The sequence below is a fragment of the Anabrus simplex genome, chromosome 2, assembly GCF_040414725.1.
Source record: "Anabrus simplex isolate iqAnaSimp1 chromosome 2, ASM4041472v1, whole genome shotgun sequence".
NCBI classification, from domain to species: domain Eukaryota; kingdom Metazoa; phylum Arthropoda; class Insecta; order Orthoptera; family Tettigoniidae; genus Anabrus; species Anabrus simplex.
This window is the reverse complement of record NC_090266.1, coordinates 884,005,140-884,032,667: the sequence shown is the minus strand read 5'-3', so window position 1 is coordinate 884,032,667 and position 27,528 is coordinate 884,005,140. Positions and strand designations below refer to the sequence as shown.

The 27,528-nt window shown below is 38.1% G+C and overlaps 1 protein-coding gene across 1 annotated transcript in view; it reads right to left on the bottom strand.

The window, feature by feature from the left end:
- Nucleotides 1-27,528, bottom strand: part of LOC136863722 (zinc finger protein 236) — a 795,935-nt gene that overhangs the window by 424,837 nt on the left and 343,570 nt on the right. Inside the window, exon 14 of the mRNA XM_068226059.1 lies at nucleotides 5,175-5,307. Coding sequence (XP_068082160.1) covers nucleotides 5,175-5,307 — 133 coding nt within the window. The remainder of the gene's footprint in view (nucleotides 1-5,174; nucleotides 5,308-27,528) is intronic.

Sequence of the window (27,528 nt, the reverse complement as noted above, 5' to 3'; positions counted from 1 at the left end):
CGACGCGCAGGTCACCTACGGGAGTCAAAACGAAAGACCTGCACCTGGCGAGCCAAGCATGTCCTTGTTCACTCCCGGCACTAAAAGCCGTATGCCATTTCAATAAATCGTTCAGTATCAAACGCCATTATAACAGAAACAATCGGAAAGATGCACGCAGGCTAGACGGGTAGCTGCTTGCTGACTAGTTGACCAACGTATGTATGCGTGATAAGGATCAAGCAGTCTCCTTGGTTGTTTAATGTGTTGCTAGTGTTCTCTAGGCCTCCGGCAGTCAGTTGGTTGACAACCACGCGTGTCAACATACATTTCAGCATTGCCGTCAAGTGGTCGCCAGCGACCAGACTGCTGGCCACCAGCTGACAGTGAGTAACAGCCCTAAAGAACAAATATAATGTTATCATCTACTGTATATGTACAGAATGATATTATCCAAGTTTCTATATTTACAAGGATGATTTTATTCATCACTTTTTACTTTCTGTTACGTATATTGACTCACTGAGCTCCTTTTCTCCTTTTGAGCTTTTCTGTATTCCTAATATTTTACCATTCGTATTCCGTATTGATTACGACCTGCATTCTTCATCTTTTTTGTGCCTATATTCACGGTTACATTTTTTCCTCTTCCTTTTTGTTATGTTTATCTTCCTTTATTTTTACCCTTCATTTTCCTCTTTAAGCCTCAAAATCTGTCAAAATGGTCCTCCAATGTGAGTGTTGATACTGGCTACCTTGATAAAGATAGGAAGCAAGGAGGAAGCTCATCAGGGGCTGAGAAGAAATGGTTATAGAAGAACAGGAATTGATGAGGAGAGGGACCATCTATGTGAGGACAGTAGTTTACGTAGAGAGTCCTTGTTATTTTGTTTTTCTGTTTATTTCCTCTTTCTGGTGCTCCCTCACACTGACCTGTCATTTTGTTCATTCCAAAATGGGTTCCCATCCAAGTTCCTGTCTATCCATATATAACTTACAACGAGAGGCCAGATCTTGCGCCCAACCGATTTCAACGAGCTTCAATGTACCTGTTGGGGGGCTTTCAACAGTAACTCGTGTAGAAGGGTTTAGATCAATAAGCTTTCGTTTTCGAAAAAATTGAGGTAAAATGTCATGACGCAGGATCCGCTTTGGACCAAGTGAAGGTGACGGAACACTAAAAGGTGAACAAATTTTATTTGAATGTGCCAGGTGCGCAACTTAATAATTTCCGAAAAATTGACAAATCCCCGATTCTAATGCAATGCAAATAAACATGTAGAGTCTTGCTACACTCAACACCAGCAATGGGCGAGTCGTCACTATACTTGTGTGTTAACCTTGATGGCGTGAGTTCGTCTCTTGTTGCAGCTATATTTTATGTACAATATATATTTGTACAAGTTGCTTTACGATGGACCGACACAGATAGGACTTATCTTGTGAGAATGTTTAGACCTATATTCATTTCAAGTAGAAAATAAAATGCATTGCAATTTGCGTAATATATTTGTTCCCTTTTTGTCTTCACGTTCCCTCAAATAATAATTTATTTTACCAAGATAGTTGACCGCGCGATTAGGGGCGCGCATTTGTGAGGTTGTGTTCGAGCCCCACTGTTGGCAGCCCTGAAGATGGTTTTCTGTGGTTTCCCAGTTTCACACCAGTCAAATGCTGGAGCTGTACATTCATTAATGTTATTTGTTTTACCTAAGAGCTCAGATGGAAAGCCATTCCAGGGAAAGAAGACAAAGCAGAAAGATGGCAGGAGCATATCCAACAGTTGTATCAAGGTAGAGATGTAAATAATTTGGTTCTGGAACATGAAGAGGCTGTTGATGCTGATGAAATGGGAGACCCAATTTTGAGGTCAGAGTTTGACAGAGCTGTGAGTGACCTCAATAGGAACAAGGCACCTGGAATTGATGACATTCCCTCTGAATTACTGACTGCCTTAGGAGAAACCAGCATGGCAAGATTATTTCATTTAGTGTGTAAGATGTATGAGACAGGAGAAGTCCCATCCGATTTTCGGAAGAATGTTGTTATACCTATTCCCAAGAAAGCCGGTGTTGACAGGTGTGAAAACTACCGCACCATTAGTTTAGTATCTCATGCCTGCAAAATTTTAACACGTATTATTTACAGAAGAATGGAAAGACAAGTTGAAGCTGAGTTGGGAGAAGATCAGTTTGGCTTCAGAAAAAAATGTAGGAGCACATGAAGCAATCCTGACTTTAAGTCTGATCCTAGAGAATCGAATTAAGAAGGACAAGCCCTCGTACATGGTGTTTGTTGATCTAGAAAAGGCATTCGATAACGTTGATTGGACCAAGCTATTTAAGATTCTGAAGGTGATTGGGGTCAGATACCGAGAATGAAGAATTATCTACAATCTGTATAAAAATCAGTCTGCAGTGATAAGAATCGAGGGCATTAAAAAAGAAGCAGCAATACAGAAAGGAGTGAGGCAAGGCTGCAGTTTGTTCCCTCTCCTTTTCAATGTTTACATAGAACAGGCAGTAAAGGAAATCAAAGAGGAATTTGAAAAGGGAATCACAGTCCAAGGAGAGGAAATCAATACCTTGAGATTTGCCGATGATATTGTTAATTTATCTGAGACTGCAGAAGATTTCGAGAAGCTGCTGAATGGTATGGATGAAGTCTTGGGTAAGGAGTACAAGATGAAAATAAATAAGTCCAAAACAAATGTAATGGAGTGCAGTCCAACGAAGGCAGGTGATGTAGGAAATATTAGATTAGGAAATGAAGTCTTAAAGGAAGTAGATGAATATTGTTACTTGGGTAGTAAAATAACTAACGATGGCAGAAGTAAGGAGGACATAAAATGCAGACTAGCACAAGCAAGGAAGAGCTTTCTTAAGAAAAGAAATTTGCTCACTTCAAACATTGATATCGGAATTAGAAAGATGTTTTTGAAGACTTTCGTGTGGAGCGTGGCATTGTATGGAAGTGAAACATGGATGATAACTAGCTCAGAAAGAAAGAGAATAGAAGCTTTTGAAATGTGGTGTTACAGAAGAATGCTGAAGGTAAGATGGATAGATCGAATCACGAATGAAGAGATACTGAATCGAATTGGTGAGAGGAGATTGATTTGGCTAAATTTGACGAAAAGAAGAGATAGAATGATAGGACACATCTTAAGACACCCAGGACTTGTTCAGTTGGTTTTTGAAGGAAGTGTACGTGGTAAGAACGGTAGGGGGTAGACCAAGGTATGAATATGACAAGCAGATTAGAGCAGATGTAGGATGCAATAGTTACGTAGAAATGAAAAGGTTAGCGCAGGATAGAGTGGCATGGAGAGCTGCATCAAACCAGTCTATGGACTGATGACTCAAACAACAACAACATTTGTTTTACGTCCTACTAACTACTCTTTTACAGTTTTCGGAGACGCCGAGGTGCCGGAATTTAGTCTCACAGGAGTTCTTTTATGTGCTAGTAAATCTACCGACACGAGGCTGACGTATTTGAGCACCTTCAAATACCACCGGACTGAGCCAGGATCGAACCTGCCAAGTTGGGGCCAGAAGGCCAGCGCCTTAACAGTCTGAGCCACTCAGCACGGCAGTACATTAATTAAGGCCACGGACGCTTCCTTCCCAATCCTAGCCCTTTCCTATTCCATTGTCGTCATAAGACCTACAAGTGTCAGGGCGACATAAAGCCAATTATTCAAATAATATACTTTGTACAAAAGATATAACTACGACAACACTCGAACTCACGCTGTCGAGGTTCTCAAATATGGTGACCACTCGGCCACCGCCCCAGTTGGCTGTGGTGTCACCTCCAAGTATATAATAAGGCTATGTGTTGCAATGGAATCGGGGATTCATCAATTTTTCGACATTATTAGTTTGCGCACCTGACACGATTAAGGAAAATTTGTTCGCCTTTTAATGTTCTATCACCTCCGCTTGGTCTGAAGTGGATCGTATCATGACATTTGATCTCAATTTTTCCAAAAACGAAAGCATATTGACCTAAACTCCAACAAGTTACTGTCGAGTATCCCCCAACGGGTACATCGAACATCGTTAAAATTGATTGGACGCAGAATCTGGCCTCTCCTTGTTAGTAATGTAAACAGTAGAAAAGAGAAGTTACACAGAACTAAAATTATCCCTTAACAATTCATGGAAGGGATAATTTCAATACCCCTTCGACTTGAAAATTTCACCAAATTCTTTGGTATTAAAAGCAAGCTGTCGCAACAGCTACTTTTCTGTTGTGACATAAAGAACAGAACTGATTATTTTCTTATTTTCATTGAACACATTTTGAGAGTATGAGTTTACCAATTGAAGTCTAAGTCTTGAATTTCTTTACTGATGTTGTTTTATGTTACCATCCTTTTAGATTGATGTCTTGACAACTCAGCTTTATTGTGGTGTAGCCAGAACTCATTTCCAATAATGAAATATGATGCTGACAAGAGAAACATCAAATAGTATTGCGTATTACTCCAGGAGGTCTGCAAAGATTTCCTTCCAGTGGTTTGTATGATTAGGAGGCAATATTCAACTAAATCACTTAGCATGCATATTCTTGCACGTCAATATTGTCGAGAATGGAGTTGCGAACTGAAATCTATGCACATAAAGGCATACAATTCCACTGTCATAATGAATTAATCATCTCAAATCAGTCAAGCTCTTTAGTTTGGTGTAATATTACTACAAAACATGACTCTTCTTTGAAGTTGGATGTATCATCAGACATGAGTAACAACAATCATCACACCATGTTAATGTCATGAGTGTTGTCTTCATAATAATGATCCAGCTAGTAAAGAACATTGCAGTTGATCTCTGAATTTAAGAATCACTGCTTCGTGAGCATGTCAATCTTATGTGTCATCTTGATCAACAGCTACGATTACACTATCTGCAACACAACTTTCAGAAAGTGAATGAAAAGAATAAACCTTTCTATTCTGCCAACCTTTTCAAAAACTTTACATTTGTTTCATAAAAAATAGGAAGCTTTAGTTTTGGAGCAACCATCATACATGCAATAGCATACAAAACAATGAGATCATGCACCATTCAGAACTAGTCTTCCAGAATCATTTTACAGGGAACCAATGTACTTTATACCTACATGTGTAAAAACTGTTATTTGACTCATTATTTCCAAGAGAGAGAGAGAGTAATAAATCTAACCTTGTATGGTCTTTCATGTGTGTGTATTCTTATGTGACGAACAAGATCTGATGGTTTCTTGAACTCCTTACTACAGTACGAACATTGATGCCACCTGATGTTCCCAATTCTTCGCTGCTGAATGACATATCTCCTGAAAAATTGTAAATAATATCTTGCTCCTAATTACACAATTAATAATAATAATAATAATAATAATAATAATAATAATAATAATAATAATAATAATAATAATAATAATAATAATAATAATAATAATAATATCATCATTGAATTAATAATGTTGGTTATATTGGCTACAGATTACAGGAACACTGGAAAGGTGATACTGACTGTTTAAAAGACAAGTTTACATACAAGAAAATATGATACAATTTATGTTTCTTAAAAGGAGATGCAAATCTATGGAAAAAATCTTAATAAGTAGAAAGTTTACATATAACTGAAATATACCATCGTTACAAACTAGAATGAAATATAAGACAAAAGGGAGAGAAAAAGAAATGCATATCGAGCAATACCTGATGCAAAATAATTGTATAGTACAGAGGTTAAAAATGTATAACCATATTAAATACTACCAAATCACAGTACTGTTTCTACTATACATGAATACACCCAAGATATTACTGTGGTGGTGCATGGTAAATTACAGTAAGAAAAAGGAACAAAACATTGTTCAGCTGCATCCATAAAATCAAAAGGCCTACAGTGAAATTTAACTCAAGAATTACTTTTTGATAAAGAATAGAATTTCATAAGAGATAATTTAATAGTAGTAGCAATAAGAAAATAGAATAAAGACAAAAATGTAGACTAGCCCAAGCAAGGTACAATTCTTTTAAGAAAATATATTTCTTTACCTCAACCACAGACATGCCTATTAGAAAGATGTTTCTGAAAACTTTTATGTGAAGCACGGTACAGTACAGAATTGAAACATGGACAATTACTGGTGTAGAAAGAAAGAGGACAGAAACATTTGAAATATTGTGTTGCAGAAGAATGTTGATGATGATGATGCTTGTTTTAAAGGGGCCTAACATTGAGGTCATCGGCCCCTAATGGTACGAAATGAAATAACAAAAAGTTCAATTCATCCACTGACCAAAATAAAATAAAAAATGTCGTGAATGAATGGATGGACATGAACTCAACAAAAAACAAACACCAGTGGATCAGACTCAAAAAAGATCGTAAATAATATTATTACTGACCAAGGGACCACTTATAAAGCACAGTGATGCTTGATGTCTAAAGGGGTGCAAAATCCACGTCTAAGGCCCCACAGAAAGGTACATGTTGCGAGTAAAGTAGAACCATGGCATTTGTCATGTTGGGGTACTAATCAAAAGTAGCGAAGACTCACGGTGTTCCACACAAGATGGTACTACTCACAAGGATTGCACTTCATACAGGGAACGCAGACCTATGGTGTTTCTCACACAATGGCACCACTCAGAGCCAATGCAAACCGATAAGTTTCCCCACCTAGGTGTACTAATCACGGGCACAGGTATTCCCGTGGTGTTCCTCACATACTGGGTACTAATCACAGGCAACGCAGACCCACGGTGCCGCTCATATAGCGGTACAACTCACAGGCTACGCCCAGACCCGCGGTGTTGCTCACATGGGTACTACACACGGGTACTGGAAACCCCCAGGGCAGCCTCTTTACTGCTACTAATCACAAACCTATTTCGTACCAATTTAGTGGTACTACTCGCAAGTACAGGTAACCCATGGTGTTCCCCGCATGATGGTACGAATCAAGAGTAGTTTCATGGTTCTAATTCAATCATCCCCTGGTCGGCCCTTGTAGTCGCCTCTTACGACAGGCAGGGGATACCGTGGGTGTATTGTACATGTGCGTCCCCCACCCGCAGGGAGTAGTGTGTTTGGTCTGCGAGAGGTATTTTATTTCTCTCAAGTCCGCCGGCAAGCCGGTTAGGACCCCCCTATCCGCCACCAGGGACACGCCACGTGGGAGTATCACTTCTCCCCCTGCTACACCAGCATAGTAGGTTCGTGGCAGAAGGGTGTTGAACAGATCTCATCACATGTGCAGATAATAAATCAAGATGGTGAGAGAAGAACACTTTGGAAAAATCTGATCAGGAGAAGATTTAGATTGATAGAGCACATCTTCATATACACAAAACTAGTTCAAATGGCTTTGAAGAGAAGTGCAGGGAATAGGATTTTTAAAATTTTAATTTTGCAAGATGCTTTAAGTCGCGCCGACAAAGATAGGTCTTATGGAAACGATGGGATAGGAAAGGGTTAGGAGTGGGAAGGAAGCGGCCATGGTCTTAATTAAGATACAGCCCCAGCATCAGGGGATAACAGTGGTAGAGGTATGTCAAGGCAAGAACATAATAAAAATTTGGAATAGAATAGTTATGCAGAACTGAACAGTACAACAGTAATAGTAACACATACTCAAGAGTCCTTAGAACCATTTTCGGTCGCATGAGACGCACAATTTTCTATAGTCCGTAAAGAAACATAACATCTATTAGTAATTCAGTAATTCACCAACATACACTCTTATTCTACTTCTTCTGATTATTATTATTATTATTATTATTATTATTATTATTATTATTATTATTATTATTGGAAACTTAATCTGAAACAGCAGACATATTACTAGATATAACTGACCGAGCTCGATAGCTGCAGTCGCTTAAGTGCGGCCAGTATCCAGTATTCGGGAGATAGTAGGTTCGAACCCCACTATCGGCAGCCCTGAAAATGGTTTTGGGTGGTTTCCCATTTTCATACCATGCAAATGCTGGGGCTGTACCTTAATTAAGGCCATGTCCGCTTCTTTCCAACTCCTAGTCCTTTCCTGTCCCATCGTCGCCATAAGACCTATCTGTGTCGGTGCGACGTAAAGCAACTAGCAAAAAAAAAAAAAAAGATATAATTGACTCTGACATTACAGTGAGCTTAGTTACTTAAAATACAGTTCACATTCCACTTCATAGAGGATTGTACTGAGCCCATATCTCATCCCTACTTTAAAACAAAAGTATAACACAAGGTTTCTCTAGCATAATCATCCAAATACGTGGGATTTCTTACAATTGGGCTTAATACTGAAGGGTTAAATAATTGAATGTCACCTGCTCCAACTAGAAGTTGCAAATCTTAATGACCTTTACAGTCAGCCTATTGAAAAGCATCTGGCAGTGCATGAAAACAGTATCAACATGTCAGTTTCAGAAATATGAAGTGTCACATATGTGGAAAAAATGTAGCCACTTGTTAAGCTCCAATCTTCATCTTTTCTTTCTTCTTTTTCTACTGATTTTTCCCACACCTGTGGGGTTGCGGGTGCGAACTGCATCACACATTGGACTTGGCCCTGTTTTTACAGCTGGATGTCCTTCCTGACGCCAACCCTGTACGAAGGGATGTAATGACTATTGTGTTTTTCTGTGGTGGTTGATAGTGTAGTGTGTTGTCTGAATATGAAGAGGAGAGTGTTGGGACATACACAAACACAGAGTCCTGAGCTAGAAGAATTATTCAGAAGCGATTAAAATCCCCGAACCAGCCGGGAATTGAACCTCGGACCCTCTGAACCAAAGGGCAGTACGCTGACCGTTCAGCCAACGAATCGTACACTTGTTAAGCTCCAATGGGGTTACCTTATTAAGAGCCACTTATATAGTGTTGTCAATTCATTGTTAACTTTCTGGTAGGAATGTGGAGTATTAGCAATGTATTCAGTAAGTTTCAATAAAACTCTTGTTAGAGAACTTGATATTTTTTTCTAAGAAAGTTTTAAACTTAAATGTCTTTATAAGCATTGGAGAATTTCAGAAGCCAGTAGCAATTTCTATTTTAGCGACACCTACAATTCATTTGGCCATGTCATATGAATTCAAGTGCATATATGTGTGCACAAACTAGTTTTCATGTATAATTGAGCATAATGAGCCACCTTATCAATGAGTAAAACTCTGTTTTTATTCATAGAGCAATAATTAAATTTAATTCAAACATTTCAAAAGTATTAGAACAGTCATGGTTTATTTCTGAGGAAACAGACTGAGATCTTTTTTGAATTATCACATTTTCCCCACAATATGCCTGATTTCATACAGCAAAAATCCTAATGATGATGATGATGATGATGATGCTTGTTGTTTAAAGGGGCCTAACATCTAGGCCATCAGCCCTCAATGGCAAGAGATGAAATAAAATATGACAAATAAAATTCCAAAATTCATCCACTGACCAGAATTCAAAAAATAATAAAGAATGAATATTAATTTAAAATAATCAGTGGACCCAACTCACAATACTGAAAGGAGGCCAGTTGGATTGCATAGCCATAGACTTTCAAAAGCATTTGACAGAGTGGAACATGGAATATTAATAAAGAAACTGGAGGTAGCCTCCGTGGCTTAGGCGGCAGCACGCCGGCCTCTCACCGCTGGGTTCCGTGGTTCAAATCACGGTCACTCCATGTGAGATTTGTGCTGGACAAAGCGGAAGCGGACAGGTTTTTCCGGGTACTCTGGTTTTCCCTGTCATCTTTCATTCCAGCAACACTCTCTCATATCATTTCATTTGTCAGTCATTAATCATTGCCCCAGAGGAGTGCGACAAGCTTCGGCAGAAAGCACAATTCCTATCCTCACCGTTAGATGGGTGCTTCATTCATCCCATTTCTGACCCGATCGAATGACTGGAAACAGGCTGTGGATTTTCAAACTGGAGCTAATAGTACTGGACATAAGGGTTATACATTGAATAAGAACATTTCTAAATTCAAGGGTTCAGAAAGTCAAAGTAAGAAATCATGTATCACAGGAAGAGAAAGTTCTAAAGGGAATTCCACAGGGTAGTATTATCGGTCCACTATTTCTCTTAATATATGCAAACGATTTAGGTAACATTATAACATAAAAAATAAGACTGTATGCAGATGACATACTTGTTTATAGGGAAATAAATAACACTGAGGATTGTACAGAATTACAAAGGGACCTTGACAGTATACAACAATGGGTTGAAAAGAATAATATGAAGGTTAATGGAGACAAATCAACTGTCACAACATTTACAAACAGGAACTTAAAAACTGAATTAAAATATACTTTGGATGAGGTAATTGTCTCAAAAGATGGCAAGTGCAAATAGTTAGGTGTGAGATTAGAAGTAATTTGCACTGGAAGGGTCATGTTGATGATGTTGGGAAAGCACACAGATCGTTACATGTCATAATGAGGCTACTTAAAGGATGCAATAAAGAATTAAAAGAGAAATGTTACCTAAGTATGGTTTATCCATTATTGAAATATGCAAAAAGGAAAACCGAATAAAATAAAAAATGGTGTGCAGAGGAAAACAGCAAGATTTGTAACAGGGGAATTTCAGGAGAAAAAGTAGTGTATCAGAAATGTTAGAGAAACTTGGGTGGGGAGCTTTAAGTATGAGACGGGAGAACACTAGACTTATAGGATTATATAGAGCTTATACAGGAGAGGAAGCATGGGGGGAAATCCGTGAGAGGCTTCAGTTGGAAAATAATTATATCGGCAGGGCTGACCACACGTATAAAATTAGACAAGATTTCAGCAGAAGTGATTGGAGTAAATTTTTATTCATCTGAAGGGCGTGAAGTAGTGGAACAGTGTATCAGGGGAAGTGTTCAATCCTTTTTCAAAATATTATTATTATTATTATTTTTTTTTTTTTACACAACTTGCTTTACGTCCCACCGACACAGATAGGTCTTAAGGCGAAGAAGGGATAGGAAAGGCCTAGGAGTGGGAAGGAATCAACCATGGCCTTAAGTAAGGTGTGAAAATGGGAAATCATGGAAAACCGTCTTCAGGGCTGCCAACAGTGGGGCTCGAAGCCACTATCTCTTGGATGCAAGCTCACAGCTGCGCGCCCCTAACCATACGGCTTTTCCAAATTCTGTACATACATTCAAAAAGGAATAAACAGCAACAGAGAAAAGAAACAGAATGTTAGAGGGCATTTGACCTGTGCAGGTTATTGTAAACAAAGAATTTTTGTGAATAAATTAATTACATCCCCTTGTCTATGGAGATTGGATAGCCAAAATAGGGGACTGCCTGTAGGGGTGAAGTTCAGTGGGGACTTCGAGGGCCCTGGGACCACTACGGTAGCTGTGAATGCCCTTCAGGAACTCTGAAAAGCGGTGGCAAAAGGGGCTCCGGTTAAGACGCAGTAGGCTGTTATGCATGTAAGGTACCATTCAAAAAAAAAAAAAAAAAAAAAAAAGAGGAATGTAAAAAGCAGTTGTACAGTATTATTTGAAGTGATACCACATACTGTATATGAGTTGATTATGTGTGTAAGTACAGAAGATAAGAGTAGAATTTTGTAAATAATATACATTTTTAAGGAGGAGCTGTGTGTTTAACAGAAAAATTATTAGTGTAAATGACATAACACTGTATTTTAGGAAAATGTCTTTTCTTTTTAATTTAAAATTTATTGCTTGAAAATGTATTTTTGTGTGTCATTTGTAGGGACCTGAAAAAATCACATTTGCGATAAATGCAAAGGTTTGAATCTTGTACTGAATCCAAGCCTACGGTAATTCTAATGTGGAATAACATCAATTTTAGGCATACCATTAAATAGAAGTGCGACAAAATGCGAATTGTGACCCAAAATGCAAAATTACTACGAATATGCGATTTTGGTGCAAATTCTGTGAGAATGTACTATTTTACTGGCGAAAACAACATATTTCGGCAAAATCGTCAGAAATACTCAAAATATGATGTATAAATCTTTCGACCGTTCCGATCGATGAAGAAAAGTAGTCGACTGATTGCTACTTGCTGACTAATAGATATTTACAATGGGAATAGCAAGGGGAATACGATTTGTATCGGTTATTATCGAAATGTAAATCAAATGTCACGGAAATAACGAGATAGATGCAGCGTTGCGTTCCTATTGTTCAAAACTGAAACTAGTGCAGAGTAGAAAGTTGAGCGATCGTTTAGGTTATGTGGCGCACGTCAAAAACTGCGCACGAAATGGCTCAGCAATATGCAAAGGATGGTTTACATGCCACAGATTCAGCGACAGTGTTTTGCAAGTATTGTAATTGCCGAGTTGGGTGGGGAAAAAAAGATAGCATTGTGAAACATGTTAAATCTGAAAAACACGTGGGTAAGTGACGCGATAACAAAAGTTTCTTTTTTTTTGCTAGTTGTTTTATGTTGCACCGACAGAGATAGGTCTTATGGCGACGAAACGAAAGTCAACCCCTGCTGCTAGTACGACTCAAAGAAAGCAATCTTCTGTGCTTACACAGTTAGATAGTTGTAAACGATGAACATTTTCCAGAAATAACTTCTCGAAACGCACAGCTGAAGTATTTGCCAAAGCAAATATAGCTCTGGAAAAGCTGGAAAGCAAAGAGCTAAGAGCCTGGATTACTGAGTTTTCAAATGAAGAGCTGCCATGTTTGAGAACTCTACGTGAAGTATATTTACCGGGTAAGTTTCGATTTAATTGATGGCACACAGTTTAAGTATTACGACATCGAAACCACGCGCAAAATTGAAGGATACTGAATTTGAGTGCAATTTCCATATCGAATTATCTCACCCATACCCAATTAATCCAGTAATTTTACATTATTTTGTAATAATTTGAGGTCTTTATTCCTTTCTAGAAGTTGCATCTGACCACCAGAAAAGAACAGCAGAGGCTCTAGTGGGGAAGAACATCAACATACTCTGTGATGAAACTACAGATAGAATGAGTTGTCGTGTTTTTATCATCATATTCCAAGTCCCAACCGGATCGAAAAGAGAGCTGCACGTTGTTTCTGTGAACGATATTGATGCAGAAAATGCTACAAACTGCTCTTGTGCTGTTTTAGAAGCTCTGAGCAGTTATAGTGTACCATATGATGCAGTTAAAGTGTTTGTTAGTGGCAGTGCCCCGTACATGACCCGGTGTTATGAAACATTAAGTGTGGTCATAGGGGATTATCCAATGCATGTACAGTGCTAGGCACATAAAATCAGCTTGGCTGAAAATAGTTGGGTCGCAGTGATGACAGATGTAAATCGTGTGGTTGCAACGGTAAAGTCTGCATTTTTAATATAAGAAAGCGAAAATATAATTATTTACAATTCTTAACATCAAAGTATGGTGCTTCAAAGGAAGCAGAGCTTTTTCCTGCACCTGTCATAACCCGATGGAATAGCTGGTTTCAGGCTGTCTTCTATTTGAGTGCTTACTTTACTGATGTTACATTTTTCAAGATGTCTGACATGAAAGACATCAACAATTGTGGTACTTCGTATTAAGTACCTGACTGATCTGAGTGACCGAGAAGTGAATAGGCTTCACTCCCACATGGTTTATGTCACAGACCATGCAGCTGGATTGGTTGACCTCCTTACTGAACTTGAAGGGTCCTGTATCCTACCTCTCATCTCCTTTACCCCAAACTGCTTAGCCTTGACGCCAGCTTTACCTTCCTTTGTGAGGGGAATTTTTCTGCAGCAACTAATGATGCTTTGATTAAGCTCACTCCTCTACAGCAGGCTGCATGTAGAGACACATTTGTCAAAGCTGCTCATTCTTCACAGTGCAAGCTAGCCACATTGAAAGCTAAAGACCCCAACCATAAGCATTTTGTGTCAATTTCAATCAATCAATCAATACTGATCTGCATTTAGGGCAGTCGCCCAGGTGGCAGATTCCCTATCTGTTGCTTTCCTAGCCTTTTCTGAAATGATTTCAAAGAAATTGGAAATTTATTGAACATCTCCCTTGGTAAGTTATTCCAATCCCTAACTCACCTTCCTATAAATGAATATTTGCCCCAGTTTGTCCTCTTGAATTCCAACTTTATCTTCATATTGTGATCTTTCCTACTTTCACTTCTCAAGCTTTGTACCGAAAAAAATGTAATTTTGAATAACACCGATAAATTAAACGAGCTTGAGAAATTGTTTGGAGTAACAGATCTCTCACGAAACAATATCTGGTCCGATTACTGTTCTCTGAAACATGCACTTCAAACCCAGATAAAAGAAAGTGAAAAATGTGATGTCATGCTTAAATTAACTGCAGTTCAGACAGAGTTCAGCATATTTGCTATATACTGTCTTGAGTTGTTGTGGATCCCAACAAAAAATGTAGATTGCAAGCGCGTGTTGTCTCATTACAACACAGTGGTTACAGACAGACTGTGCAATTTGAAAAAAAGCAATGCCGATGTACTGACAATGCTTTTGTTTGAACAATGAATTTGTATTGTGTGTGAACCAAGGACAATAATTGCAATTCATAAACTTGGAATCGTTAAAATTAATAATACCATGCGATTATTTTAACTTTGTAAACAGATGCTAATTTTGGAAAAAAATAGATGCCAATTTTCAAACAAATCAATGCTAATTTTTCAGGTCCCTAGTCATTTGCCACCGAGGTAGACACCTCAATCGCAAATAAAGTGACTGATTTTATTTGAAAATAACTCCAAAACCCACCCACTGACTAGAATTCAAAAGGATGACTATGAACAATGATTATGAACTTCAAACAATCAGTGGACCCGACCTGCAATGCCCACACCCTTCTCATAAAAATGACTTAAAACAATGATATAAACTGATCAAGGGACTGCTTCCAAAGCAAAATCGTAAATCGAAGATGTTTGATGTCTAAAGAGGTCCAAAATCTAGGTCACTGGCCCCCCATAATTGTACTAATTGCTACTAAAGTAGAACCATGGCGTTCCTCATACAGTGGTACTAATACTAATCACAGGTAACATAGACCTATGGTGTTCCTCACATAATGGCAGCAATCATAGGTTACACAGACCCATGGTATTCCTTGCATAGTGGTACTAATCACAGGTGCTGCCCTGACCCATGATGTTCCTTACATAGTGGTACTAATCATAGGCAACGTAGACCCATGGTGTCGCTCATATAGCGGTACTAATCACGAGCAATGCCCACACCCGTGGTGTTCATCACATAATGGTAGTGATCACAGGTAATGCAGACCCATGTTGTTCCTCACATAGCTGAAATAATCACAGGCTTCTCCCAGAACTGTGGTGTACCTCACATAGTGGTAATAATCGCAAGTAAAGTCAACCAATGGTGTTCCTCGCATAGTGGTATTAATTGTAGGTAATCTCATGGTTCAAAATCCACCATCCCTTGGTCGTGCAGTTTAGTCACCTCTTACGACAGGCAGGGGATACTGTGGGTGTATTCTTCACCTGAATCCCCCACCCACAGAGGCTAAATCTTAATGATTATCACTTTAAGTACTTCAGACTATGGAAACATAAATCAGAACACTGATTGTAATGATTAATTATTAATTGCCCAGTATTTTATGAAAAATGAACTGCACTCACTGCTGCTAAAACAGTAAATGAATTACACTCGTACATGACTCGATTTGTACTTGTTTTTACCTTTCCAATGTTTATGAGTTACACCAAGCATGCTAGCAACAACTTCCTCCTCAGCTGTCTTTGGCAATTGAAGCTGGAACAGGAACAGTGGTTGTTTTGTCTATGTTTTTTCTTTTCCTAGTAGTTTAACATTGTACTAACACATCACAGGTTTTTGGTGACAGAAGGATGGGTACAGGCTCAGCATTTTGTGTCTGTTACCAACACTGTTGTTAGAAAGGCAGTTTTGTATGATGTGATTGTGTAGTGTATATAATTTGAATTGTGTCTATTCATTGAAAATGTTAGTGCACTGTGTGAGAGAGAGTGTGCATGTGCGTACATGCATATTTTTCATTTTGTTCAATCAATCAATCAATCAATCAATCAATCAATCAATCAATCAATCAATCAATCAATCAATCAATCAATCAATCAATCAATCAATCAATCAATCAGTACTGATCTGGATTTAGGGCAGTCACCCAGGTGGTAGATTCCCTATCTGTTGCATTCCTAGCTTTTTCTTGCATGATTGCAAAGAAATCAGAAATTTACTGAACATCCCCTTGGTAAGTTATTCCAATCCCTAACTCCCCTTCCTATAAACAAATATTTGGTCCAATTTGTCCTCTTGAATTCCAGTTTCATCTATCTTCATATTGTGATCTTTCCTACTTTTAAAGACACCACTCAAACTTATTCGCCTACTGATGTCATTCCACGCCATCTCTCCACTGACAGCTCAGAAAATACCACTTGCACTGAATCAATAACTGTAAATTTCCACCTTTTTGATACTTATATTTGCTTTAAGCAAATCAATTAATCATTTACAGTACATGTTTCGTTCCATTTGGAACATCTTCAGCTATATTACAACGCTTAGGTGAAATTACAAAGTATATTTATCTTCTTAAGAAATTGTTATTGAAAGGCCTGTATAAAAATCACGCAGCAACCATAAAGGTGGATGGTGATCTCTCAGGTATTTTCAATGTGACAAATGGAGTAAGTCAAGGTTGTATATCATCACCTCAACTCTACAACATCTATGCAGTGTGTGTCATCAAATGAGCTTTCAATGGCTGGAACGGTGGAATCTCGATTGGTAGCAGAAAAATTAATAACCTGCGCTTTGCGGATGACACTTTCCTCATCGCTGGTAGTGAAGAGGAACTTTATGACCTGCTTACAAGGGTGAAGAACACTAGTCTGCAGTATGGTCTAGAGATAAACATAAAAAAGACCAAACTAATGGTAGTCGATCGGCAAGGTCAAATCCAACTTACAGGATGCCTACAGGACCTGGATATAGTTAAGGAATTTGTATACTTGGGGTCTGTCATCAATGAAACGGGAAGCTGTGATAAAGAGGTAAAAAGACGTATTATCTTAGGTCGTGCTTCAATCTGGCAGAACTGGGCAACATCAAAAGCCACGAAGATGCGCTTGGTAGAATCACTAGTGTTCTCCGTCTTTTTGTACGGCTGTGAGACCTGGACTGTCAATCCTAAAGACAAAAAGCGCATTGATGCCTTTGAGATGTGGTGTTGGCGGAGAATGCTACGTGTACCCTGGACAGAAAGAAGAACCAATGTTTCCATTCTGGATGAACTCTGTGTCAAGAAATGCCTATCTTCCCCCGTGAGTGAGTGTTACCTGCAGTTTCTTGGCCACATTTCAAGATGAGATGGAGAGAACCTGGAAAAGATCATTTTGCAAGGAAAAATTGAAGGCAGTAGACCACAAGGAAGAACAGCAAGTAGATGGATAGATCAGGCAAAGATCACTGGTCTACCACTTCAGATCATATTATAGAAATGTGAAAACCGCTCGGGATGGAGACATCTTGTCAAGGTTACAACACGGAAATGATAGAATTATGAGGTCACGATGCTCAGTAATGAGCACAACGACTAATGATGATGATGAACATCTTAATGAGTACCTTGTTTTGCTTAAAATCTATGCAAATTTAAAAAATGAAAATAATTAAAATCAATGTGGATGATTGAATGGGGTGGTGAAATGGGAAGGAAAATGGATTTACTTATTTTAACCCATTTTAAAACTATATCTTTTTTGCTAGTGGCTTCACGTCGCACCGACACAGATAGGTCTTATGGCGACAATGGGATAGGAAAGGCCTAGGAGTTGCAAGGAAGCGGCTGTGGCCTTAACTAAGGTACAGCCACAGCATTTGCCTGATGTGAAAATGGGAAACCACGGAAAACCATCCTTAGGGCTGCCGACAGTGGGATTCAAACCCACTATTTCCCGGATGCAAGCTCACAGCCGTGTGGCCCTAATAGCACGGCCAACTCGCCCAGTAAAACTATATCTATTCCTTTGAACAGATGTTAAAAAAATGTTTTTGTTCCCAGCACTTTTTTCAGTATGATGTATGATTTTCTAGTTTTCTACTAATAAAAAGTTTTTAAAATAATTTTCTTTTGTCACTGTTCTATTTTTTACAAGGATGTTCTCTTCATTTACTCATTCCAAGGTGAATGTTGTTTGTTTGAATTTTATAAAAGTGTCTCTTGAATTCAGTTACTGTAATGCAGGAGCCCTGAAGATGATTTCTGCCATACTATTCTTAAAAGAGCTTCCCCAAAATCTTGTTCTTGATGACAAATTTACTGTGTCCTTGGAGGAGCGACGGCTGATACAGCCTTCCATCTTGTGAAGTAGTGATGGTGTTAATCTTAAGTGGATTTTAACTGATTTCTGCATATAATTGTATATAACTGCTTCTAAATATTCTTCAGTGACTTTATTTTATGAGACTCACTGTGCTGAGAGTAACTGACTAGTTATTATTTATTTCATTGCTATTAGCAGTGTCATACAGATAAACTCTTTAATAGCTCTTTTTTGTATGTCAAGTACGACAGTATTATTTTCGCGTTGTGGCAAGTAACCACAGACAGTATATAGCAAGTGAACTCTGTTCAGTTTCATCATTTTTCAGTGGTAAATAACCATAAACTGTGTTCCATCATGATTTCATTTATTTTGGTAACATTTTCGTTTCTTAAATCAATGCTATCCGGCATTTTCAACTTTAACACTTTGAAGTGACATTCATTAACTTCAATCTGCAAGTGTCAAGTGAAGTTTATTGGCATACTCCGAACAATGTCTGTCAGCCTATATAAATTGAAGGCAGTACTTTGAAAATTTTGGTGACAAGTGATGGTGAACGTGTTGGGGGACTATACGACTGTGGACACTCATATAAAGCTAAACCACGAGTGATTACCCTGCATCAAGATCACCGTAGACCTCCGAGAAATTCGAGACCTTCAGGCACGAGGTACGGGTTCGATTCCATGGTGGACAGTGGACTTGGGAGCATGAGTCCAATTCCATGGTGACGAGAGGATCCTGGAGTATGAGTAACAACCCCATGGTGATGAGAGGACCCTGGAGTTTGAGTTGCTTGGAGAACCATTCTGGAAGACGATTTGAGAGATGGCGGTTCACTGTAAATCTTCACTTATTGTAGATAGAACCTATCCTCCTATACCAAGCCTAGGAAGCGCCTTGAGAACTTTAATTCACGCTCTTTTCAAATAACAATTTAGTAAGGACTATCCTTTACTGGTACAGAGAGGAAGAGGTCAGACTGGAAGAAGTTTTGTTACAAGGTATTAGGAACACGCCAGGACTAAGAAATAAAACAGATACTCAGCCATGAGTTATCACATGACTACTACAATTGCATGTTTGCAAACATAGAAAATTACCTTAATATCTTGAAAACTTTAAATCAAGGCCATTTATTGAATATATACAAGGAAATTTTCATTTATCTGGACTGGAGGAACAATCTGAGGGGTAATATAAATGATCTTTCTTAGAAGATTAGCATCTTATATGAGGAATTGATTAAAGTGAAAGTTAGAAAGGAACGTAAAACTTTAACCCCTCAGCGTCGCAACCATTTAAATAGCTTCCTACCCCGCGGCCGGATGAGATTTCAACTACGCGCGACTGAAATACATCGATATACTTAAAGCGTTACTACAAGTATAAGAGTAGCCCGATTTTCACGAAATTTGGAAATCCTTATGATAGAACTATGTACATGCAGATAATTACATAATAGTTTCACATTTCCTTAGTAATTTAGTTCTGTGTGATAGAGTTCGAAGCACTCTTTGAGACAGAGACTCAAGTCACACTCCTGGCAGCAGTACACTGACGTCTTCTTTTCGCCGTGTTTTGAACACAGGATACAATGTCTCTGAGGTTTGGATTTCTAACTCTTGGGTGCTAATTTCCTGATAAAATGTCTTTCGTGCAACCTTGGAACTGTATTATCTGATGTGCGCCGGCCTTGAATATTTCGTTCCCCTCCCTCCCGAGCGTATTTTGTAAACAAACCTTTCACCAACTGAACCCGATAAGGTAACTGCTCAATATTTGTCTCTGTGACCTGTGTAAGTATTATTAGAGAATTTAGCAATCAGAATTCACCGTTGAAAACTTCTCTTTGACCTGTATAATTATCTATAGTCTCTTACACAAAATTTCCAAGTACTGTTTCCTCCTCGTCGTCACTCTCATCATTTACCACTGCTACATCATCAATTTCATTATCACTGCTGCTTATACTGTCACTACTACTTCCAACTAAACTTTCATCTGAATTATACAATATTTCAAGCACGTTACTGTCAGTCATACCACAGCTGAGCGCGGCGCATCACACGGACTGGTGAAGCTGCAGCGAGACCGAAAGCAACAGGACGAAACTGAATGAGGGGAATAACATTTATGATGAAACAAACCAACTCGATACATATTTCAGATAAAAGGTCGAGACAACGTCTTTCAAACGAGATATATACCATGAACAACTGGTTCTCGTATCGTATGACAGAAAGCAGCACTAACTGATCCCTACACAGAGCGCTCGTGGAGAGTTACGAAAATATTACAAGCTGAGAAATAAAGACAAATATAATAAATAAACCACATTCCCAATGTACAAATAGAGCAAAGAACATCACACGAAAAGACAAACTTCTCAGATCATCATTTCCTTATTTTATTCTGTGGGAAAGAATGAAGCAAACAGACTTTAAAAAAAGCAAGAGATTAGTGCTCAGACTTATTTGACAAATAATTATCCTTGCAAAAACAACTACATTATAACGATTTTTCAATTCTTATTTACAACACTGATAAACCCGAAAATGTCTTCTTGGAAACAAAACAATTTGGATATCAGTAACTCCAAAACTCTTCGCGTTATAGCCGTAAATGTGAAACCATGTATGGGTCTATACCACGTATAGAGGTCCTAAGTTCCCATGGAGGGAATTAGATTCTTTACCACCAATAGAGCATATCAAAAATCAGATCAAAAATTAGATGGATGGCTTGTCCGGCGTTTGCTCTATTAACCAGCGTTTCGTCTCAGGTCTGACACTAGACTCTTCAGAGTGGGATGTGTCAGACCCTACCCACTGACGCTGGGGTGTATGCAGGTGAACTTATCAGAAGCTTATTTATGAAGCACAGTCTGATAACTGCATACGGGAGATAAAAACTCCACATGGAATTAATGCCCGCCTAGCAATTCCAAATGGAAATTCTAAGTTCCCATGGAGGGAATTAGATTCTTTACCACCAATAGAGCATATCAAAAATCAGATCAAAAATTAGATAGATGGCTTGTCCGGCGTTTGCTCTATTAACCAGCGTTTCGTCTTAGGTCTGACACTAGACTCTTCAGAGTGGGATGTGTCAGACCCTACCCACTGACGCTGGGGTGTATGCAGGTGAACTTATCAGAAGCTTATTTATGAAGCACAGTCTGATAACTGCATACGGGAGATAAAAACTCCACAATGGAATTAATGCCCGCCTAGCAATTCCAAATGGAAATTCTAAGTTCCCATGGAGGGAATTCGATTCTTTACCACCAATAGAGCATATCAAAAATCAGATCAAAAATTAGATGGATGGCTTGTTCGGCGTTTGCTCTATTAACCAGCGTTTCGTCTTAGGTCTGACACTAGACTCTTCAGCAAACGCCGGACAAGCCATCCATCTAATTTTTGATCTGATTTTTGATATGCTCTATTGGTGGTAAAGAATCGAATTCCCTCCATGGGAACTTAGAATTTCCATTTGGAATTGCTAGGCGGGCATTAATTCCATTGTGGAGTTTTTATCTCCCGTATGCAGTTATCAGACTGTGCTTCATAAATAAGCTTCTGATAAGTTCACCTGCATACACCCCAGCGTCAGTGGGTAGGGTCTGACACATCCCACTCTGAAGAGTCTAGTGTCAGACCTAAGACGAAACGCTGGTTAATAGAGCAAACGCCGGACAAGCCATCCATCTAATTTTTGATCTGACGTATAGAGGTCGGTGCTGAAGGGTTAATGTGTCACATGCTCGGCGACACTCAGGTCGTTCCTCTGCCCAGAACACACCCTCCCATTTCCCCTCTGCACTCCCCGCTCAACGTAGCTACTACTTGCTCGGATTCAATTAGATCCATACTTCAGAAGAGGTGAGTCCCCTTTGTCATATTGGGCCAATTACAAGGAAGTAAGTAATGCAATTTGGATCGTATATATATTATTCCATCTTCCATCTGTCTTACTTACACTTATTTTTCTATTCATTTCAGACTTAACATATACAACTGTTACCGAAGGACAAAAAGTTATCGTATTCAGTTGATTTTGTAAAATCTGTTCATTTTGTTTTGCCTTGAAAAATTGACTGAGTGTGATATTTAAAATTATCATTTTGGATGAGGACCAAGAAAAATAACTTTTGGAATTTTATTTTGTACAATATAAAATTATTATCATTTTATTTTCTGTACATCAAGGACAATATTATTTAATTTGGGAATGTGAACTCTATAAATCATTTATGTAACTTGAAGAAATTATGCGTATAAGATATTTGGTGTTATTTAATTATTCTGGACCTCTACAAAGTTAATTTTGTTATTGTGTAAAGTTTTGTAATTTAAAAAACAATGTAATTAGCATTTGTAGACTTTAAGGTAATGACTTTTGTGGCAGGGTGTAGCTGTTGTTAGTAGGATGTTTCTAGTTATTACCAGTTTCATCAGAAAGAAAAGTTCTGGAAGTTGTAAAGATCTTTCCTCATCAAAAAATTTAGGAGCCCTTATTGGTCACAATAACGAAGTTTCTTATTGGTAAATGTAAGAGTCGCAAGTGTAATTTCTGTGCCCTAATTGGTTATCTCCTGATTGCCCCTTTTCTGGCTACCAGCAGCTCCGAGAGAGCGTCTCTAGTTTGTGTGTCTTTGATTTCTGACCGGTGAAGGGAGCAGACGTCTTCTCTGTCTATCCCCTGATGGGACTATTGGCCCTCTGGGTGAGCACTGTTTCTCTTTATGTTTTTGGATTTTAACTATTAAATGTAAATTTTTAATGTTTATTTTAATTTGGGTGCCGGAGTTTGCCTGCGGCATTTTCCACTCGCCAATTTTTAACTTCAAATGAGTTAGCCCTCTCAGCTAGTCATAACAACATCTTCGGAGGCAATTCCATTTCTTATTTTGAATGTTCTAATTAAATGTAATGTTGTTTTCTGGTCTTATAAGTAATATGTAATATTTTAATTTCCCATGGGGTTGCCTCATGTAGTGCTGCATCAGTTTAATGTAAAGTAGTTAAAGCTATGCGCCTTTTACTGAAGTTGTTTGTTCCGAATGAGTAAATCCAATATAGTTGGTCCGTTATTGGACATTATAAATTTTCCAGCTAACTCATTCCTGGTTGCCAGCGTTTCGCCCCAGTGTGCTAAGTTGGGCTCGTCAGTTGGTAAATAGCGCACTCACCAAGATGCATGGCTAGTCTCTCATAGTGCATTGGCACTGCCAGTGGCACCAAGTAGCCTACGCAGTGGCCTCATACTCATAGTGCATTGGCACTGTCGGTGGCTCCAAGTAGCTTACGCAGTGGCCTCCACAGTATGCACTAGCCGTGTGTCTTTGTGAGTGTGCTATTTACCAACTGATGAGCCCAACTTAGCACACTGGGGCGAAATGCTGGCAACCAGGAATGAGTTAGCTGGAAAATGTATAATATCCAATAACGGAACAAATATATTGGTATTTTACTGAAGTGTTTTAGGATAGGCAGCAACTTAATTGGGCTCTACATTAAATTTGATTATTTTTGCAACTATCTGTCTTGTAGTGCTGTATCAATTTAAACTACGCCAGTTAAAGCTATGCGCCTTTTACTGAAGTGTTTTAGGAATGGCAGCAAATTGGCCTCTACGTTAAATTTTATTATTCTTGTAACTATCTGTCTCTTAGTAAATGTTTCAACATGCCCCTTCCTTAATTTCATGTGTTGTAATTTTCACGTTGATTTTATTTTCTTACATATTATTGCACAAGGCCATCGTCTATAATTCTGACAACTTTCTGTCACGATTTATTGTAAATAATTGGAACTATTTTACATGATTTTGATTCGTTATGTTATTTTTACTGTTTTGCCAATTAATTTGTTTTGTACCTTAATCCGCTGTGTTAATAAGTAAATGTAGTGTTCAGAAAGGGATCACCGTTGATTTCATTTTCCCTGCAACGCACTACCTTCTCACAGACCTTGCAGGGCTTCCAGCCTGCTTCCCATTTCCTGTCTTATAGTTGTCATGTTGGTTAACCTGGTACAGTGGACGCTGCTTACTATGATCACTCTGGGATGCAGATAATTTTGATAACAATAACCAGCTGATAACAGTAGCCGAAAAATAAAAATTGATACGTAGCCTACTGTATTTATTCATAATCTACATGCACTACAACGAAACAGATAGCAGTACACAGCACTGCAATACCGTTAACTGTTTTCAGCATCACTATATTCTGCTCCATGTTCTTCACCTCTCACATCTGATTCTGCAAAAGTAACTGCCTCACATGTCGTCTTTGTCTATTTTGCTTCAACTAGTTTTATGTGAGTCCTGTATGTTTTGTAAGATTTCATGACATTTCATGGCAATAATAAGCTTTCATGGTGCGAATGATTCCTTGATCACATAGTTGAATTAATGAAGTCATATTCGCCGGTAAGAAAACCACACTGATGTTCTTGAGCTCACAATTCACGTGTGCTGCACAGTTGTTAACTTGAAAAACTATTTTACGGCCCAGCCTATTATCCCACTTCAGTAGCCATTCTTATAATCAGGGTAGTCATCCATGAATTAGAGATGGAATGACAGTCCACTGGAAACTTATTGATGCCTTTAAAGCAACGTGGGTTCTAACTTTTCCTAATCACTAACAGTCTTTTCTTTTCACCAGACATACTCGCACAACATAAAACTCATACTCGTTCCTTGGAGGTTTTACAGCCTTTAGCACTTTCATATTAGAAGAAGTAAGTGTGTTGAGGCTAGGCGCGATAATGCTCGCATACTTGAGAACGAAATCCTTGAAAACAAATATGATAACATAAACCAAATTCATGATCACTATAAACGGAAGATTTTCAATGTTTTAGTATTTGTCCGTACGGGACTTCATAAAAGTGATTATATAATACGGTTGATAACATTATCCGTGATCACAATAAACAGCGTCCACTGTATTTATTTCTCTATGCTGTTTCTGATGTCTTTATCGTGTGTGTTTCATTTAACTTATTCAAATCTCATGAATTTTTTAATACATACATACATACATACATACATACATACATACATTCATTATCATTATAGACTGTTATGCCTTTCAGCGTTCAGTCTGCAAGCATCTGTGAATTTACTGAACATCGCCACAATCCTCAATTTGCAACTAGTATTGTGGCCTCATTTAGTTCTATACCTCTTATCTTTAAATCATTAGAAACTGAGTCTAACCATGGTCGCCTTGGTCTCCCTCTACTTCTCTTACCCTCCATAGCAGAGTCCATTATTATCTTTTTTAATTAATTATTATTCTTATTACTATTGTTCTTGTGTTGTATAATGCAGAGTGGTTACAACAACCAACTTTACGACTTTGAAGAATGAGTTGCTTCCGGATTCTATGTAACTTGAAGGAACTACTTCCAAATATCATAAGGATCCTTTGTCATGAAATATTGTACTTCAAGAATTTTACTCAATATCAATGGTCATTCTACGATGTTTTCATGATTGTGCCTGTTACTTTTTAGGGACGGCTTCATCAAGAGTTTTATGAACAATTCTCATCAATATTATTGACAACATGACTTGGAACATTAGTCAAGTTCACAATTATATTATTTTAAATAATGTCCTTTTGTATGATAGTGTATTTGAACTCATGTCTTACCACTCTATTAATGTGATTTTATATCTGATGTATTTTGTGAAATATTCTAGCTGACGATGTCCCTTAGGGGAAGAAATATGTCATAGAACAAAATAAATATATATGTATTGAACAGGCAGACTGCTTAAATACAATATTTAAGTATATTCTTCAATATTTGCTACTTGATTTTAAAGTCAATACAGGTTTCTAAAACATGAAGCTTTGTTAAAGCTTGTTACTTGTATCAGCTCCAATCAAGATTGTGACAGACTGTTGTCCATGTCAAACATCTGTGAGGAATATTCCCTTCTTCTGAAGCTCCTCCACGCAAGAAATTGATTTTGGTCGAGTGATAGATCCAAATATCACTGGCTGATCCAACACTTCAACTGGGGAAGAATTATCATCTGTAATGCTCTTGAGGCAAATTTTGTGCACTGATGATCCATATTCTTTGTCAAGCCCCCTCCATACAAGGTATGTATCAGATTCAGACCTGGTAGAGGAAAACTCCTTTTCTTGTGTTCTTAGGAGCAGGTACAGAGAATGGTATTCGCAGTGTGAAATAATAGATGGTACTTTAAAATTTTAAGTTTATTCAACTTGTAGATAGCATGAATAATTCCTCTATTATTTCAAATTTGAAAATATAAAATCAAATTTAAATATCTTCTGTTGAATTTAATGTTGCCCGACTCCAGCAATATCATAAATTTTCAATGAATGTTTGTAATAAATGAAATTCAAAATTAATAATTCCTTTTATCAAGTTCGTCTTGAGAAATAACGCAAAATATTATGTGAGAATAAATATCACTTCACTTGAGAATGAATAATCCTATAGTCTCTCTGAAATGTTATAATTTCAAAATTACTACAGTCTTTTTATAAAGTTAACAATTGAGAATATAAAAGAACGTAAAGTTAATCTTCTTGCAAAATCTAGTGTTGTGTTCTATTTTATAAGTACTGTCCAACACTTGGAAATATTATATGAAAAAAGACCATTCTACCTGAAACATTCATTCCATATATTTGTCAGAACTTCTATAACAAAAACAAATCCCACCTCCATCTCTCTACTCACTACCACTCCCCACCTCCCACCCTTTCCCCACCAGCCCTGCTTCCCGACCCCCCCCCCCCCCTGCTCCTCCCATCCTCGCAAACACAGCTTAGCCAACAATAGACTTAACTCTGATAAGGCCAGGCCGGTTCGAGAGGGCAACCACCTTTTAAATACCATAAGTTTAAAGATTTCTTCACACCCATTTCACATTTTTACTTATCAGCCCAAGTTTCTCACACAACCTTGTTTTCTCCATTAAAAATTGGAACTTCACTAACTGTTTCCACTATGGTCACTTACATTTTACCATACACCTGTTACTTCTCTAACACAGCTTCTCAATTTTGTCGCTGCTCTTCTGACCATTTGAAATAAGGCAAATACACCTAGCCAACATCGGAAACAATCTTCGAGAACGGGACCGCTAAAATTGAGAAGAAATTGAGAATGCTGCTATTCTAAAATTTTAAATTCATCAGCGTTTTTTCCATCACTTATCACATACATTTCACCTGGCACGTTGTCT